General features: G+C 51.0%; 9 protein-coding genes across 9 annotated transcripts; 5 read left to right on the top strand and 4 right to left on the bottom strand.

Annotated features, from left to right (window-relative positions):
• Positions 1-429: 429 nt before the first annotated feature.
• Positions 430-2319, top strand: eng2 (putative GPI anchored endo-1,3(4)-beta-glucanase; the record flags this gene model as incomplete). The annotated part of the gene is made up of 1 exon (XM_043265543.1): positions 430-2319. One exon carries the CDS (start codon positions 430-432, stop codon positions 2317-2319), a length of 1890 nt encoding a protein of 629 aa, XP_043121478.1.
• Positions 2320-2924: 605 nt separating this feature from the next.
• On the bottom strand, positions 2925-3663 carry Aspvir_000406 (uncharacterized protein; the record flags this gene model as incomplete). The annotated part of the gene is made up of 2 exons (XM_043265542.1): positions 2925-3319; positions 3384-3663. 2 exons carry the CDS (start codon positions 3661-3663, stop codon positions 2925-2927), a joined length of 675 nt encoding a protein of 224 aa, XP_043121477.1.
• A 394-nt stretch (positions 3664-4057) lies between these two features.
• On the bottom strand, positions 4058-4765 carry Aspvir_000405 (methyltransferase family protein; the record flags this gene model as incomplete). Its single annotated transcript, XM_043265541.1, has 1 exon — positions 4058-4765. The coding sequence occupies one exon, from the start codon at positions 4763-4765 to the stop codon at positions 4058-4060; it is 708 nt and encodes a 235-aa protein (XP_043121476.1).
• Positions 4766-5307: 542 nt separating this feature from the next.
• Aspvir_000404 (class I SAM-dependent methyltransferase) lies at positions 5308-6051 on the top strand (the record flags this gene model as incomplete). The annotated part of the gene is made up of 1 exon (XM_043265540.1): positions 5308-6051. The coding sequence occupies one exon, from the start codon at positions 5308-5310 to the stop codon at positions 6049-6051; it is 744 nt and encodes a 247-aa protein (XP_043121475.1).
• An 835-nt stretch (positions 6052-6886) lies between these two features.
• Positions 6887-8364, top strand: Aspvir_000403 (T6SS phospholipase effector Tle1-like catalytic domain-containing protein; the record flags this gene model as incomplete). The annotated part of the gene is made up of 2 exons (XM_043265539.1): positions 6887-7040; positions 7151-8364. The coding sequence occupies 2 exons, from the start codon at positions 6887-6889 to the stop codon at positions 8362-8364; spliced, it is 1368 nt and encodes a 455-aa protein (XP_043121474.1).
• Positions 8365-8572: 208 nt separating this feature from the next.
• On the bottom strand, positions 8573-9541 carry Aspvir_000402 (HNH endonuclease signature motif containing protein; the record flags this gene model as incomplete). The annotated part of the gene is made up of 1 exon (XM_043265538.1): positions 8573-9541. The coding sequence occupies one exon, from the start codon at positions 9539-9541 to the stop codon at positions 8573-8575; it is 969 nt and encodes a 322-aa protein (XP_043121473.1).
• Positions 9542-12180: 2639 nt separating this feature from the next.
• On the bottom strand, positions 12181-13760 carry Aspvir_000401 (phosphotransferase family protein; the record flags this gene model as incomplete). Its single annotated transcript, XM_043265537.1, has 2 exons — positions 12181-13022; positions 13103-13760. 2 exons carry the CDS (start codon positions 13758-13760, stop codon positions 12181-12183), a joined length of 1500 nt encoding a protein of 499 aa, XP_043121472.1.
• Positions 13761-14383: 623 nt separating this feature from the next.
• On the top strand, positions 14384-14968 carry Aspvir_000400 (uncharacterized protein; the record flags this gene model as incomplete). The annotated part of the gene is made up of 1 exon (XM_043265536.1): positions 14384-14968. The coding sequence occupies one exon, from the start codon at positions 14384-14386 to the stop codon at positions 14966-14968; it is 585 nt and encodes a 194-aa protein (XP_043121471.1).
• A 287-nt stretch (positions 14969-15255) lies between these two features.
• On the top strand, positions 15256-16064 carry Aspvir_000399 (uncharacterized protein; the record flags this gene model as incomplete). The annotated part of the gene is made up of 2 exons (XM_043265535.1): positions 15256-15611; positions 15668-16064. 2 exons carry the CDS (start codon positions 15256-15258, stop codon positions 16062-16064), a joined length of 753 nt encoding a protein of 250 aa, XP_043121470.1.
• Between the last annotated feature and the right edge of the window lie 681 nt (positions 16065-16745).

Below are 16745 nucleotides of genomic sequence, written 5' to 3'. Positions count from 1 at the left end.
AGACCAGGAGCGGCTAAATGGGTCGAGCATTCCTGCCGTCGTTGCTATATTATTGGCATCTCCCGTTTGCCTTTGTTGCCATGGTCTCACATACTTGATCTTTTCTTCATCTTGAAACATTTCCTTTTTGTTATTTTCTTCTTTTAAGCTGGCCCATCTCTGGCCTTTACATTCTCTCATTCTTCAATTCATCATCGCAGATCGATTCTGCCCACTTTCCTTTCTTACCATCTATTGCTAGACTACACCCTGGACGGTGTCACATCCATTCTTTGAAATCAATTTGTCTTCTATTCTTCGCCTGAGTAGCGATCAGCTGGAATCTCCTTCGGTTGTGTCCCTAGATCTCCTCCATCGCTCGTCTCAACATCTCGAACTTGAGGCTCCATCGTTCCTTACAAGCCTTTGTTGACTATTCAAGAGCGCATCATGGCTCCCTCGTCGCTCTTGTTGAGTGTAGGATCGCTCATTGCCTCATCCTTGGTCTCAGCCACAGCCCTGGAGGCTCGTAAGACGCAGACATACCAGCTTGCAGAGTCCTGGCAGGGCGAAAGCTTCATCAATGACTGGAATTTCTTCGACGGAGCTGACCCTACTAACGGCTATGTCACATACGTCAATCAGAGCTCCGCTGAACAATCTGGGTTGGTCAAAGTCACTTCGAGTGGTAGCTTCTATATGGGTGTCGACTACGAGAACACCCTGAACGCCAACGGCCCCGGCCGTGAGTCGGTACGGATCGAATCCAAAAAGTACTACACGGAGGGACTGTATGTCATCGATATCGAGCACATGCCTGGCAGCATTTGCGGCACATGGCCCGCCTTCTGGTCCGTCGGTAAGGACTGGCCCAACGACGGCGAGATTGATATCATCGAGGGTGTCAACCTGCAAAAGGCAAATGAAATCGTCCTTCACACCAGTGGCACTTGCGATGTCTCGGGCAGCAACGACATGACTGGCACCCTCTCTTCCTCGCAGTGTGGCGAGGCTTCCGGCACGATTGGATGTGTTGTCAAGGGGACCAATGGCAGCTCTGGCGATCCTTTCAATGAGGCGGGCGGTGGTGTGTATGCTATGGAGTGGACTGACGCCTTTCTCAAGATCTGGTTCTTCGCTCGCAGCCAAATTCCCGCCTCTCTTTCCAGCGGAAACCCCGATACCTCCTCGTTCGGAACCCCTGTGGCGCACCTGCAGGGCTCCTGCGACTTTTCGGAGCGCTTCAAGGCACAAAAGTTCATCATTGACACGACCTTTTGCGGTGACTGGGCCGGTAATGTTTTTGGCGAATCTAACTGTCCCATGAGCGATTCCAGCAGCCCCTTGCAGAGCTGTGTCAACTACGTCGCTCAGAATCCCGCTGCATTCAAGGAGGCTTACTGGGAGATCAACTCCATCAAAGTCTACCAGTACGGAGTCAGCGCTGCTTCGTCTGCCGCTGTCTCTCAAGCCACAACCTCCAAGGTCGAAGGCACTGTGGTCTCGGTCCAGGCTGCAAATACTGCGACGCATACCGTTTCCGCCCCCGCTGAGACAACAGCTGTTCCCCAGCCAGCTCAGACCAACACAGTTGAGGAAGGAACCTCCGCTGCCGAGTCCATGACTGTTCCCGCTGTTACACCTTCCACCGCTGGCCCCACTGCGTCTGCCGCTGACGGCGGTGATTCGGAGTTAGAATCAACGAGCACCGTCTACGTCACATCGACTACCACTATCTGCCCTGTCGCGGAGAGTTCACCTGCGGCTGCCCTGGATAGCAAGAAGAACGGTGCCTCTAGCGCGAGTTCTGGCGCTGAAGTCGTTGCAACTTTTATCGCTGCCTCTTCCGCTGCTGCTGTTACAAAGTCAGAGCCTGTCGCATCCCGGCTGACCGCAGGCGCTCTTTCTGAAATCCCTACGACACCTCCGAACCCCGTCTCCCAAGCTGTCAGCACAGGATCCTTCGATGACTCTGACACTGCCCAAAGCGGTTCTGAAGAGCATGGCTCTATTGCCTCTGCGTCTGCCCCACCTTCCACAATTCCTGTCCCAGTCTCGTCCGGCGCGGCTGCTTTAGGTGGCTCTTCTAGCGCCAGTTCATTTACTTCGTCGCGTCGCGTTCTCGGAGCCACTGGAAGTTCTACAGCTGCATCCGTCACTGCCATTGCTACCTGGTCACCGGCAGCTGGTGAAAGGGCTTCCGGCACGGCAACAGGATCGGCGACACTGACCGCACCGACCGAGGTCGTCTTCACTCCTGGCCTCAGCAACGGCGCAAACAGAATGTCGGTTGGTATTTCAGGTCTGATCGGTGTCATGTTCATTGCTGCTCTGGCATAGACGGTAGCAGATGGTGGTTGGTGGTGTTTTATTTTCTTGAAATATACATTCCCATGGGTGTCGAAACCTTCCTACAATACCCCTGTTGTACATTAGAAAGAGCAGTTGCGCTTGCGTTCTCCTTCGTTCAGATCCTACCCTCTGGTTACCTTGTGGCTCTCTGCAGGCACTAAGGCCTTAATTGTTCACTTATTCCTACCATGCTCATAGTAGACCAAAAATCAGATACAAATTCAAGACAGATTCATCTGCTATCCATAACATTAACCAATTATTCTGCCAGTATGGGCCCTTACCTTCCTGGGCTCGTCTAGAGTCCGTTGCCAACTATGGACTTAATGATACCTCTGTATTCGCGGCTAATGAACTGCTCAGTCAGAGTACTCCGTGGAGCTAGGTGCTGCTGACATGGACAATCCAGACGTACAGGATCCAAATCCAAATCCGGAAAAAGAAAAGAAAACATGCCTATAGATCTTGCAGCCCCCGGCGGATATCGGATACTGATGGGATTGGCTCTGAAACATCGATTCCTGGGTTCATGCATAAACAAGAGTGATTAGATCGCCAGACGGCATATACATATATACAAACAAGACATCAAATCACCGCAAGACATTCCGGATAGCCGTCTCCATCCACAACTTAGTATACTGCTGATGCAACCAGACAATATGCGGCGGCATCGGCTGCGCCGCGGCCGTGCCCAGCCCCTGGAAGAAACAGCTCTTGAGCCCAAACTCCGCCACCCCCTCGTCGGGCTTCACGTCCACCGACATCTCAAACAGGCCGTCGGAGGGACGGACATCCTGCACGCGCGGGGACGCCCCGCACCGCACGACGATGCGGTTGGGGGTCTTCTCGACGACCTCGAAGTGGTCCGTGATCAGGGTGCCGGGTTCATAGGAGGAGGAGCGCAGCTCGGAGCGGGACCAGAGCTGGTGGGCGGTTTCGGGGCCTTGATATTTGCGGGCGAGGTAGGCGCGTTGGAACGCGTAGCCTGGACGTTGTTAGCTTTGCTGCTTTACATGGGTGACTGGTCTCAAGGCTGTCTGTGGACATACCCCAGCCGCTCCAGACTCCGGCGCAGAATGCCTCGACTAGTTTTCCCTTCTTTTCGAGGAGGGTGGGGTCAATGTCTGATAAGGGGACTCTGCGGATGCAGAGATCGTGGGTGGTGGGGTTGCGCAGGGGATTGAGGGCGTTGAAGCGGGCGGAGTGGAAGATGCGATCAGATAGAGGGAGCGGCACGAAGACGTCGTTGCGCGTGTACCAGAAGAAGCCGCCGACAGTAGCGGCGCCTCCGATGGTGGTTAGCTTGAGGAAGCGACTGAAGATACCCATGTTGGTATCAATTCAATTGATGGAAATAAACCAAACCAAGCAGAGGACGGACGAGGATGGATGAAGGAAGCGGGATGATGTGGCAGAGTTGAAGGGAAGGATCGCTTGGAGCACGAGACTCCACCGGACCAACTCCGATGGCAGCTACAGTACATCGCACGTTTATTTTGAACACCAGAAGAAAAGAATGGCAGAGGCTGGGCTCGTTCAATTTCTTATTCAGACCGAGTGTCAATATAATGCTGTCCCTAGTTCATACCTCTCTACTCATACGTGTAGTAGAGGTAAGTATACTTCAGTCATCTCCAATTCAATGATGTCATTGTTTTTTTTGTGCTTCAGCTCCACCGATATCTACAGTCAAGGAGTATCATACCCTGAATTGATATTCTATCTACCAAATACCCGGAACGAACCTCGCCGTTGTGGCATGCCACCCCTCCCACTCCCTCCCAAATTTCTCCCGCAGCATCCTCTCCTCATCCCTTACCCTCAACCCCAATCCCACCACAGCTACCGTCCCCAACGCCCCTGTCACCGTCATACCCAATCCATCAAGCCTCTCAATCACATTCTTACTCAATAAGCACGCTCCTACTGCCCCATCCCACCGACAACACAGACCAAAACACCCCAGCCCCACAAGGGCTAACCCCGTATAACTCGGATGCTGGACATACGCATATACACCGTCCGTAACCAATCGGTCCGGCACCGCGAGATAAAACGTGAAATTCCGACCTAGGCCTCCAAACGCCGAGAGGCGGATGGCAGCGCCGGATGCGATGGCTAGGAGGGAGAGAAGCACCGTCGGACTCCAGGTGAGGGTCTCTGGGTTGAGATTCTCGGGGTGAGGGCAGATGCTGGACAGAATGCCGGTATTGGTGTTTGGTGAGTAGAAGTGGGTGATGAGCGCGTGGTAAGCGCTGATGAGGACGACGGCGCGGCTTGCATTGATGGCAACGTTGCCTGTGATGATGCGGATGCGGTCGGTTTCGTAGGGGGATCGTTGGGTTGTGGTTGGAGGCTTTATGCAGATGGCGCTGAGGTAGCCTGACAGTAGGATAGAGAGAGACAGGGTAACAGAAGAGAACGAGGTCATCTTATTGCGAGTGTAGAGTGGGTTCTGAGGTGTAATGATAAGATGAAATGACTGGAAGAGAGAGGTAAATAGTAGCCGATGATCAACACAGCAAGCAATGGACTCTATAGCTCCGTCTGCTTGAGGAAGCCTTCGTGATTGTCACTTGGAAGAGAACATGTTCCAATAATGTCTCTTAAATAGAACGTGAAATCATCTCCTCTCAGAGGCTGGCTGTAAGCATATCGCGGGTTATATTATACCGAGGTTGAGGCATGTCTATGTCTTGTCTCAAATCTCATTTGCGGATACCATGGTTTATCCATGTGAAAGATCATGCATAGTATGGATCTGGTATACACTATAATAATAAAGCACCGAATTATGCTTGGTTGATGAAGATGAACCATGAGGGGAAGACTTCAGATCCACTGCCCGACCCCGCACTGGCGTATCTACTACGGTGCTACCCGGACGATACTCCAGTCTCCAGATCAACCAGACATAAACAAACCACCATCATCATAATCATCAAGTCTCTAACGCAACTCCATCTCTGAATCATGACAATGGCCCACCCACCAGAAGGAAACGTCCGCTTCAACGCCGAAGCCGCCAACTGGGACCTTAACCCCTCCGTACAGGAAGCCACCCGCCTAGCCTACGAAACCCTCCACCCCCTCATCACGACTCTATCAAATGGCGAGCAAACCCTCGACGTCCTCGAAGTCGGCTGCGGCACAGGCCTACTCACCCTCCGCGTCGCGCCGCACGTCAAGCACATCGTCGCCATCGACCCCTCAGACGGCATGATCGAAATGCTAAACGCAAAGCTCTCCGACCCCAACACCCCAAAGAACATCACGCCGCTCTGCCACTTACTCACGAACCCAGAGGATCCAGTCCTGCCCCCGGCGTCCGCAACCGAGTCTACAGGCCCCGGCACAGGCGCAAGGCGCAAATTCGACCTCATCCTCTCCCACCTCGTCATGCATCATGTCCCCGACCTCCGGCAGTTCCTCAGCACCCTCCGCGGCTGTCTCAAGTCCGGGGGTCGGGTTTGCCTAACTGATTTCGAGGACTTTGGGCCGCAGGCGCGCTTGTTCCATCCCAAGGATAAGCTGGCGGGGGTGGAGAGGCATGGGATTCCGCGCGGGTGGATGGAGGATCTTATGCGGGAGGTGGGATTCGCCGAGGTCAAGGTGTCGGTTGGGTGGACGCTGGAGAAGGAAGTGGAGGATTGGGAGGATGGCAGGCGGGAGATGATGAAGTTTCCGTTTCTGGTGTGTGAGGGTGTATGTCCCTGACTTTGCCTTGCCTCGTTACAGTCTTACACATGTCTTAAGTGGCATTGAGTGGCTACGGCCACATTGTTGGTACTCCGTAAGCAGCTGAGGTATAAGGCTGGCGAGGCATCCCACTCTGTACATGTGATGGATCTACTAAGCACTACCAAGTGGTAATCTCATCTTGTTCAGCTCGAGTTTCCGGCCCTCCTTTGCAACAAGAAGGCTTCATCTGCTGGGCTCATCCGGCGGTGTGATTTGTTGCGCTGAGAGAGGATCCGCGCCACGCATCTGCACTTCGCAGCGCGTCGAACCTTATGGGACGTGCTGAATCCTGCAAAGGACAGTTGTTCAGCTACGCCCTGCCTTCATCTCAGTAACATGCGAGTTGCAACTAATAGATCAGATTTTCTGCCATTGCCCATATTATGCCATTACTTGATCATTTGCAGGATCTCAAAAGTTTCCACTGTTCGCGAACCGCATCACCGCCGCTACCAAGATCAACACGAAAGATCGACAAACACCTTCCATAAACCCCTATCATAAAGTAAAGATTGGCACTTGGTCTCCATTTGGCCTCCACTCAACCGCCAAATCATATCTGACGCACGCCAACCCTAGCGCAAACCTACATAGTAGTACGCCGCGGCCGCCTGGTGGGCTGGTGGCCATGACAAGGCTGACCCTGGGAAATGAGGCCCTTCACCTATAAGCTGAGCGTCGTCGCTCACGGGGTCACTGCTTCAAATGAGTTGATTCTTATATATTCGTAGATCCCACTTGTTTTCAGATAGAAATCCCAATTACAATCTCTAGCCTTTGTATTGTTTGTGCATCTATAAGCGCTACCGACATGACAGACAAAGACTCCGAATACGGGAGTGACGCGCCCACGCGAGAGCTCGTCCTGTGTTTCGACGGCACGGGAAATACTTTTCGTGCAGACGGCGGCGAGAGTAACATCCTCAAGATCTTTCGAATGCTGGATCGAACCAAGGAGAATCGATGCAAGTACTATCCTGGACCCAATCATTGATGTCGCGCTAACGGGCATAGACTGCTACTACCAACGTATGTATGTCACCAACATCAAATGACAGCAGCTAATCTGGCGCAGCTGGCATTGGGTCAGACATAACGCCAGGATCGGTCGCTCATGCCGTCCTGCGCCGCAGCGGCAAGTCATGGACTTCAAAGGCCTTTGACCTTGCGCTTGCGACCTCGTTCGATCAGCATGTTATTCGGGGCTACCGCTTCCTTGCGCGCCGGTGGGTACCAGGCGCCAAGATCTACCTCTTTGGTTTCTCTCGAGGCGCCTACACGGCTCGATTCCTGAACGAGATGCTCGATTATATCGGCCTCCTCTCTGCAGACAACGAGGAGCTGATCCCGTTCGTCTGGGAGGCGTTCACGCAGTGGAAATTTTCCGAGGGCGAGGATAAAGAGGAGCGTTTGGGTGCAATGCGATGCCTGAGCGTGAGTCGGGAGACAATGTGTCGACCCGTGGGGCAAGTCCACTTCTTGGGCTTGTTCGATACGGTCAACAGTGTGGCCGAGTTTAACAGGGAGAGCAGCACGCGGCCAAGCCCGAAGATCATGAGACACGCTGTCAGTATTGATGAGCGGAGAATCAAATTCCAGCCCGTACTCTTCGAGAGCAAGCTGGGCACGGGATCACCGGACACGAAGCAAAGCGTTAAGGACTGGAAGAAAGGGCCCGAAAACATTTACGACTCGGACAACGACGGTGAATCCTCAGTGCTCGAGGCCGACTTTGAGGAGGTGTATTTCGCCGGAAACCATGGCGACGTTGGGGGAGGCTGGCCGAGCAAGTCCTGGCCCACAAGCCAGATCCCTCTGACATGGATGGTCCAGGAAGCCATCAAGGCGGGGCTTACGTTCGAAAGCGACAAGCTTGAGGCGCTCGGCTGCCAAGATCCAGCAACAAGTGAAAACGGTCTGGACATCGTACGCCAGGCTGAGCGCGCTCAGATCCACGATTCCCTCGACTATGATAGTGGGAGACCAACTGAGACTTTCTTCTGGAGACTTCTGGAGTGGATCCCCTTCAAAAGACCAAAGATCACGCCGGATGGTTCGGTCCGTATGACTCGATGGCATGCAAGAGGTTCGCGAAGGCCGCTTCCCAAAGATGCCAAAATTCACGGCAGTGTCATTCGACGGCTGCGAGCTGACCCAAGCTACCGACCGTACAATCTGGGCCTTGGCAACAAACCAAACGAGATGGGCAAGGCGGAAGAAGACCGGAATATTGGAGAATGGAGGCGGATTGAGAACGACGGCTTGCGTGACTATTGGGTCAAGGTTTAATTTGCATGCTCCTTTCGTTTAGCTTCGTTTCCTGTGTACTGCAGATACAGTCGCTCCCCGAATTCAGACTGAAGGTATTGGAGTATCTTCGCTGTTAAACCACCTGTGCCAGCAACTAGCACTCTGGTCTATTCTCTTTTGATTCATCGCTCTCTGTTTTTAAAGTAGGACTCTTGCGCGTATCACTGAACATTGCTCTTCCAGACTTCTAGTTCATGCCGCGCTCATCAACCGTGGGCAACAACATGAGTTTACTCACAGACAACAGCTCCGAGATATTAGTGCTTCCATCACGGGCGAGTGCGCCAGTGGCGACATAGTCTCGCAGAATTCTGTCAATTTTCTCGCCCCTTCCCGTGGCATTGAGTATATTAGCCACGGAACAATGAAGCTGAAGTAATTCAGGGGACGGTAAAGGATAGCGTCCGTCATGGCATATAAGATTGACAACGCCACTTTTTGGAAGATGATATCTTAAATTTCTGGTGCAACTAGGGAATGTCTTCAACCGATACTGATTCAGGGTGTCCGTTGGTTCCAGTGTCAGACTGAACCGTCCGAACTGTTTGTGGATCATGTCTGACAACATCATGACATTTGTCAATGAGTTGATCTGATCGTAGTGGAAGTTGAGCCTCGACCGAATGCTTGGAAAATAACGGAACATATTCACCCAAACTATCATCCGCTGGCGCTCAGCATCGTTGTCGAATTTCGCAATGGCGAAAGGTATAATGTGCGCTGTCTCGAGGTCTGCCGTGACCTCGTCGGGATACTCGTCGTTTAGATTGACGTCGTACTCGCCAGAGATTACGCATTTGTTGCCATCTCTCCATAGTGCTTCTTCTCGGAGCTGTTGCTGTTGCGCACGTGTCATGGACTTGTCTGTCATAGCAGTAAGACTCTCTAGCGAGTCTTCCAAGCCAATTCGCGGCGAAGGCGTAACCTCCGCTGTCTTATCCCCAGCAACCTTCAGGGGTGTCAGGAGGCCAGTGATTATGCTTTGTGCAAGTTGCTTTAACTTGCCCTGCGCTCCAGCCTGAACTATGTCTTGCGCAAGGTTGCGTCTCCCGTCAGCAGGTAGGTACTTAAAAGTCTCGCGAAGGACGTGCACCGCGTCATCGCTAGTATCTGAGGGCTCATAGCCGCGGAGTATCGCCTGGACGTCATCTGGCATTTCTGTAAATATCACAGTATCTGTTTCTGACATGGCTGTTGACAAATCAGAGTCGTCGATGTCCTAACTGGACGCCGTCGGTATTTCGTCAGCCATTTTGGGGGAGCTGGTAAGACAAGGATCTAACGGAGCAGGAAGACGCTGTTCTCAGTTGGAGTTTAGATAGCGACAACGACAATAATGCACTAAATAGGTATTCTCTGCGCTAACACAGACTGAATGATTTGATTTGGTAACTGGAAAAAGGCGCGTTGATGTACCTCTCTAGTGAAATAGGCTGGAGAGTGTCGTGTAGATTGTGTTGATAAGCGATAAGCAAAGTACTGCTTCCGGATAAACTAGCCCCGCCCGCTTCCGGCCCCACCCCGGCCCGACTTTCCTCATGTTGCTGCCGGGGCCGGGGGTGCTCTTATCAATAACATACCTTCCCCTCCATAAATGCTGTTGTGTTCCTGCGTGTTGCCCCTACTACTACTATCCCTACTAGCTAGAGATGGTTGTCTGGACGCCTTTTTGGCTGAGTGGTTGGATGTATGACTACTCATCCTGCTTTGTTAATAGCCTTCTTGCTTCGCTTCTTCTGCCTCATCTCTCTTTCGCTATACACCCCTGTTTAGCCAACATGCTGTCTTGTCCTGAAATTATTCAAAATGGGAATTGATTCAGATGATTACACTATGAACACAGCCTCCCGGTACAGTGGAAGAACATGCGACAAAGAAGCTGACGAGTCTCTCACTCTGTCAAGGAATCCTTCCGAAGATAATGACTGGCCTTCGCTTGTTATTGAAACTGGTCTTTCTGAATCAGAAGCACAACTACGAACTGATGCACACTGGTGGTTTTCAAATTCCGGCTACCAAGTCAATACGGTCATACTCTTTCATATCCAGAGATTCCCCGAGCGAGTCATCTTGAAAGTCTACAACCTCAGACCTATCACCCCCAGAATCACGCGTGGACTACAGGCAGAGGTCGAGCACTTTCTGCTATCTAATCAAACAGGCTCCCCAACAGCGCTAGGACCTCACTTAGCGGACCAAGAGATTATCATTACCTCAGTAAGTGTTGAGAATGCTCCACTGGAGCTAGAGTTTGAATCCATCATGCGCCGCCCGCACACCCCTAACACGATGGAAAGAGATATAACATTCACGGCTGAGGATCTTGCTGCGTGCTGCCGCCATGCCTTCCAATAGCTCAAGCCTGTCATACCTATAAGAAATGCTAAGAATACTTCACTTAAGGACCTTGCTGTGTACTACTACGGAAGCCTGTGTGTTATTACTACATTGTATGAATTCAAAGCTTGCTTTTCTGACAGGTATCCACATAGTAGTCTACAAGCACCTAGGCAGGCATGAGGGCATCTAGGGGGAAGCAAGGTACCGGCACTCACTGATTTCGACCCCGGCCCGAATGGGGTCATCTACGAGGGAATCTGCGGGGGTTCGGTCTCTTGGCCTGTATTATCCTCGTAGTATTGAGATACTACACTATGGGCCACCGATTGATATCCCAGGCAATACTCCTGCACTGATTCTGTAATTCAGGTATGCCGGCTTTGACGGAAGTAGAGTCTGATACCCGAAACCTTTCGTCTCCCAGTCCTGCTGTTCCGAATACACAGACGTCAACTCCCTTCGTTTGGCCCGGGTCGGTTGACCACCAGTTAAACGTTCATAAGAACACAGTTTCCCGCGGGACTCGCACTCGGCACACGGCTGCAGCCCATTACACGCCTTTTTCAGACGGGCACAAGCATCGCAGGCGTGCTTATGTTTACCTCCAGAATCCGCCTTGGGAATCTCCAGTCCTGATTGCAGACGTCTGGCGCACGTAGCCCAGTGTCGTCGAAGAACATCCCTGTTGTACAACGTTAGTTGTATAGTGATCGCGGCACGCATGAGCCCTGCCTTACCCGCGACTATACGTAGAGCTGCAGAACTGGCATCGATATTGTTTAGGTGGTTTATCTAAGCCGATCAGTCAAGCCTTGATGCATTTGCATGCACACTTACGGATGAGTAGATGGCGTTTGAGGTGGTCACTGCGGTGAAACGTGAAGGCACATATTTCGCATCTCAAACGACGACCACCGAGGGAGTTTGCACTCATATTTTGCTCCATTGTCAGTCCCCAGTCCTCTGCGTATCTTGCATATGCTGTCTACATGGGCGTAGTAAGTTGGACGTTGACTGCGCCGAAAAGATATGTGGTATTCTGGTTGCCTACGCCGAGGCCGAGGCGCGGGACTGAATCATCACCGACGGCTTTCCCCCGCAAGGCTGATTCCGTGGATTCAGCCGATAAACGTTCACTTGATTACCTTAGAGAGCATTTTCAAAGCTTTAGTTTGACATGCAACAATCATAAATCCTATTTATGCTTAAAATATCCCTTTGCAAGGGCAAGGAATCTGGAATGCGGGATCTGTGGCAAACAATTTGGGTGGATTTGCTCTTTTAAGAGACATGAAGAGACCCGTGAGTTTCTTGGATCTGAATCTATCTAATCTGGTTTCAAACGCCCTATATTGCTCAAAAAGACTGCCTTGTCCCCCTTTAGAATCGTAAATTTACCCAATTAAGAGACACACTTTGCAAGCTCCGAGGCCGCCTTGTCGAACAAACCCCCCATCATTTTCTCATCTCATCGTTGATCGCCAACGAAGAGGAACATGATATGCAGCCTGATTCTCTTAGAGCGTTGGCAATGAACTCCTCCTTTGTCATATTCCCACTGTCCATAAGTGCTTTGTTCTCCTCCACCTTTTCCAAGGCTCTGTCATATTTATCCAACTCGCTCACCTTCCACACCGCGAATGCCTCAAGCTCTTCTGCGTTGTCAAATTCCTTCTCACGCTTCGCCCACTTAGTATCCCCCACATGTCGGCGCAGCTGCGTAAAAGGAAAGCTGCGATGGTCATTAAAGCCTGATGAGAGGAGCATGTGCAGCCACATAGCCCCGGAGGCTTGCGACCACTTGACAAGACAGGAGAGCTCTCTCTCTTCATGCCCTGGCATTCTTGCCTCTTCCTCCTCTAAGATACGTATGAAAATCTCTAGGCATTTGAAATACCGGGCGGCAATCATAGGTGGCTCGTCATCCTCGCAGTCCCATGTGCTGTTGACGGGCCTGTCCTGGAGAAGCCACCACGGTGCTGAGCCAAAAAGCTGGGCAGGTCCGATGTATGACCACTCAAGGTCCACTACTCCAACAACAGTGAGGTCTCCCTTGCCACGGACAATGAGATTTGCCAAGCCGAGATCATCACAAATCAGCTTGAACTTGCAGCTGTCGTACTTCGCGTGGACCAAGTCAGGGATCAGACTTCTTAGGACCTTAAATGCTACATATTTGTTTTTAGCATCATATAAACCAACGGTCGAGTTTGGCTGGTGAACAAGCTGCTCCCAATCCTGGCCAACAACATATTGAAAATACTCAGTCGTCGTTGTAAAGCCCTCTGCTTGGTCACCTAGGTGTAATTTACTTAGTTAATGGACTCAATCAGGGGCGTTAGGGTTGAGAAGGAAAAACAAAGGTAACAAAGCATACCAAAAACATCGACTCCTCCATTTTGTAGGATGCTATGTGCCTTGAATGTGAGTGGCCGTGGTGGTGTAGGGCTTTGGGCTTCAGCCTGGGGTGATGGCAGGCTACCAATCTGGTCAAAATCAAGCTTGAAAAGCTGAAGCAAAAAATTCGCCAACTGTCTGTAGATAACTTCAATATCACCATCGCTGATGTCCTCCCTCATTACTCTGCTTGGCCGATCAGTGTTAGGGTCTTGGAGAAGGTCGCTAAGGCTCACCCCGTCAATGAAGTCCATTATGATGAATGGGCCTAGACCCAGTGGGTTGCTGGCAGCAAGACCCCACGCCTGGACTCTTGGGACGGGAATGGTAGTCCTGTTGCGGATGAGACTCAGGACCGTCACCTCCATGGCAACTTTCTCATCGGTGTAGGCATCACAGACCATCCCCACACGAGGAAAACGAACCATCCAGGCAGTGCTGTCGCTGAAGACCATCTTCATGCAGGCATTAAATGCTCCATGATGAAACGTGCCATCAAGTCGACAAGGAAGCTTGTCAGGATGGAAAGTTGACACCCATTGGCAGAGACGGCCCGTTCGGTAGGCCTCATTCACTTTGTCAACCCAAAGCTGGCCCTGCACCTCGTGAACGAGATCAATAAGCGCATTGGTGTCCATAACGTCGTAGAAGGCTTTAATGGCTGAAGATGAGAATCAGCGAAAAGGTCGCTCTTGTCTCCGTTGTACATGTTTTCCAGCATCTATATGTAAAGGATGGCTTGAAACCTTACCACCCTGACATGCTTCCAAGGACGGCGCTAACGCGCCCAGTCCCGTATGGGCGATCCATTCTGTTTTAGCACATAATCAGCGAATTCGCAGAAGTCAGTGCTGATCCAACTACTTGCATAGCTTTAGTGGAAATGGCGATTCGTACGGCTCACAAAAGGCTTGGTAAGTGGTCTGGAAGGCAATGGGACGTCGAATATACTGGAACCAACGATAATTGCTTTGCCTAGCTTTGAGAGAGAAAGGTGATTATCAGACGCCACCACATCAAATTGAGAAGCAGTTTTGCAGCGCTCGTAGTAAATTTCATTCTACTCTGTATACGTTCGATTCGTCAAAGTAATCTCAATGGAAGTCTACAGCCATGAAACCTTTCCCATCAGCTCTTGTACTGGTAGAAGGTTTTGACGGGGGCCTCCAGTCGAATAAATAACATGCCCACTCAGACTTAAGCTAGCACTGTATGGATCCTGGGCCAGTCCATGTGGGTTTTCCCTTAATCTAACCTGGTCATGTTCGATGACCTCGCCATACTCGAGAAATTCTACTACGAGAACATGCTTTCTTCGTCCCCCAGCGCAAAGGCCTTTGTCCAAGGCAAGCGTGATGGGTGTCGTTCAGCGGTGACCAGCTTCCGGCTTCCGGGTATTCCTTCGGCTCCAACGTCAGAGGTCAAAGAGGCGTCAATCGACTGGACAGCATGCAAGGCGTACACTCCTGAGCTGCCTACCCTGAACCCGAGATATGTCACGCAGAAGCATCGGTACACCTACGCCGTGACTGACCGCCACGAATCGACTTTCTCCGATGGCATCATGAAATACGACAGCGTGGCCAAAGAGACTATTGTCTGGAAACAGCATGGACAGTCGCCTGGAGAAGCAATCTTTGTCGCTGAGCCTGCGGGCGCTAATGAGGATGATGGCGTCCTTCTGAGTGTTGTGCTGGATGGGAAGGCCGGGAAAAGCTACTTGCTCTGTCTGGATGCCCGCGATATGTCTGAGCTGGGTAGAGCGCATCTCAACGGACCGGTAGGCTTTGGCTTTCATGGCCAGCATGTTCCTACGAGTGGAGGGCTGCCCACAGGGGATTATTAGGCCATATCTCTTGCTGCTGAGATCCTACTCCCGGATGACCCTCTGTCACTGCTGTTTCCGGCTTGTGTATTTCGTTTGCTTGCAATGTAGATTGAATTTCTGAAATAATTGTAGTTGATAGTTATCAGGCAAGTTCGTGCGACGAATTCCCTGGCTCCTTAAGCGACACTCTACGTCATCAATACCACAAGATTCCTGATATCCACCTGCTGCCTAAGTTATCTGACTCTATCCATTTCCCAATTTCACTTCTCTCTCAACACCAGAACGCCACACGCTTCGCCAAAATGGACAAGCTACCCCAGGACGTAGAAGAAGGCGACCTGATCTTGGTATACACACCCAAAGCAGCAGCCATGCTCATTGTCAAGTCTGCTTCAGCCAGACAAGATCCAAGCTCAAGCGCAACCCGCCTTATGGTGCAGCACGTGCACTGGCACATCCCCAAATCCAAGGGATATTGGACTTTAAACGGACCAAACGTCCACTATAAAGATACTCACGAGGAAGAACATGTTTGGTACTGCTCGTGCGAAGATCACACCATCCACGAGGAAGAGAGCCTGGAGACGTTCCTTCAGCGCTTCAAATCCCAAAATGAAGGGGACGGGGAAACCAACCTGATAGTTCGGCCTCATGGGCGGTAAGTTCCATTCTCTTTGAGTCCTATGTTTTAGAATTCTGACTCACTCTCGGTAGTGATGTCCTCAAGTATTACTTCGGCGGCCGCTGCCCCTATTGCGGTTCGATGGGGTGGTTTTGCCGCGGCTGTCAGCAGATATGGCCTGACCTCTTTGGTAGCTGTGGGGATGACCTGTCCTGCCCCGTGTGCCTTGGGTATGATTTTGCTTTGGACGATAACATGGCTATTAAGCGACAATGGTCGCTCGAATGCAGCCTGCCAAGTCGCCGAGAGGCTCCGTTCTCAACGGCTGAAGAAGAAGCTAAGCTACGAAGCCTACAAGAGGAGCTGCTATCTTTGGTTCGGGATAGGTATGAGAGGAACAACGTGAGAAGAGAAGACATGGGGATGAAAAAGGAAGATGTGGATAAGTTGGTGAGCGACTATAACGAGGCTATCTTCAAGAACCAGTAGAGGATCTTGTTAATGGGGTTGGCTTGATATGATTGCTAAGAGCGTTGACTCTGGATTTGCTCGTCTGTTAATGAGAATCGATACCTGACGGATATTCTAGCCTTAATCGTTTGAGAAGAATCTATTGCCCATGAAACGGAGTCTTACATGATTCCACGAGTCACTCCGCATTACCAAACTCATGCATTCATACCTCCATTCGGACTCCTTGGGTTATCCAAGTTGGAACATCCAAGGGACCGTCTAGGATCACCCACGTCCCAGTGATCGAACAAGAGGGAATAATCTTGTGGCAGCGATAGAAGCCTTAAGAAATCTAGACGTCAATTTCGCAGAAAAGAGAGAGAGTAATGACAGCCCTTTGAGGATTATATGAGGTTTGATTGAACTAACAACTTTTTCAATAACTATACTGGAATAGCTTATTACAGTTTACTCTAGATATATAATAGTAACTTGAGATATACTAATCATTATTCATTACTATCTGCCTTAATAGACATATCTTCACTTTTAATTCACTCCTTAATTACTTACTACCATCAAACAGTACTACCATGGTCTTTTGCTTCTCTCAGCTTCTATTTCTCTCCTCCATCTCTCCTCCATCTCTCCTCCATCTCTCCTCCATCTCTCCTCCATCTCTCCTCCATCTCTCCTCCATCTCTCCTCCATCTCTCC

This window comes from Aspergillus viridinutans, assembly GCF_018404265.1.
Source record: "Aspergillus viridinutans IFM 47045 DNA, scaffold_1, whole genome shotgun sequence".
Lineage (NCBI taxonomy): Eukaryota > Fungi > Ascomycota > Eurotiomycetes > Eurotiales > Aspergillaceae > Aspergillus > Aspergillus viridinutans.
The sequence above is the reverse complement of the archived record's forward strand: the minus strand, read 5'-3'. Positions and strand labels throughout refer to the sequence as shown.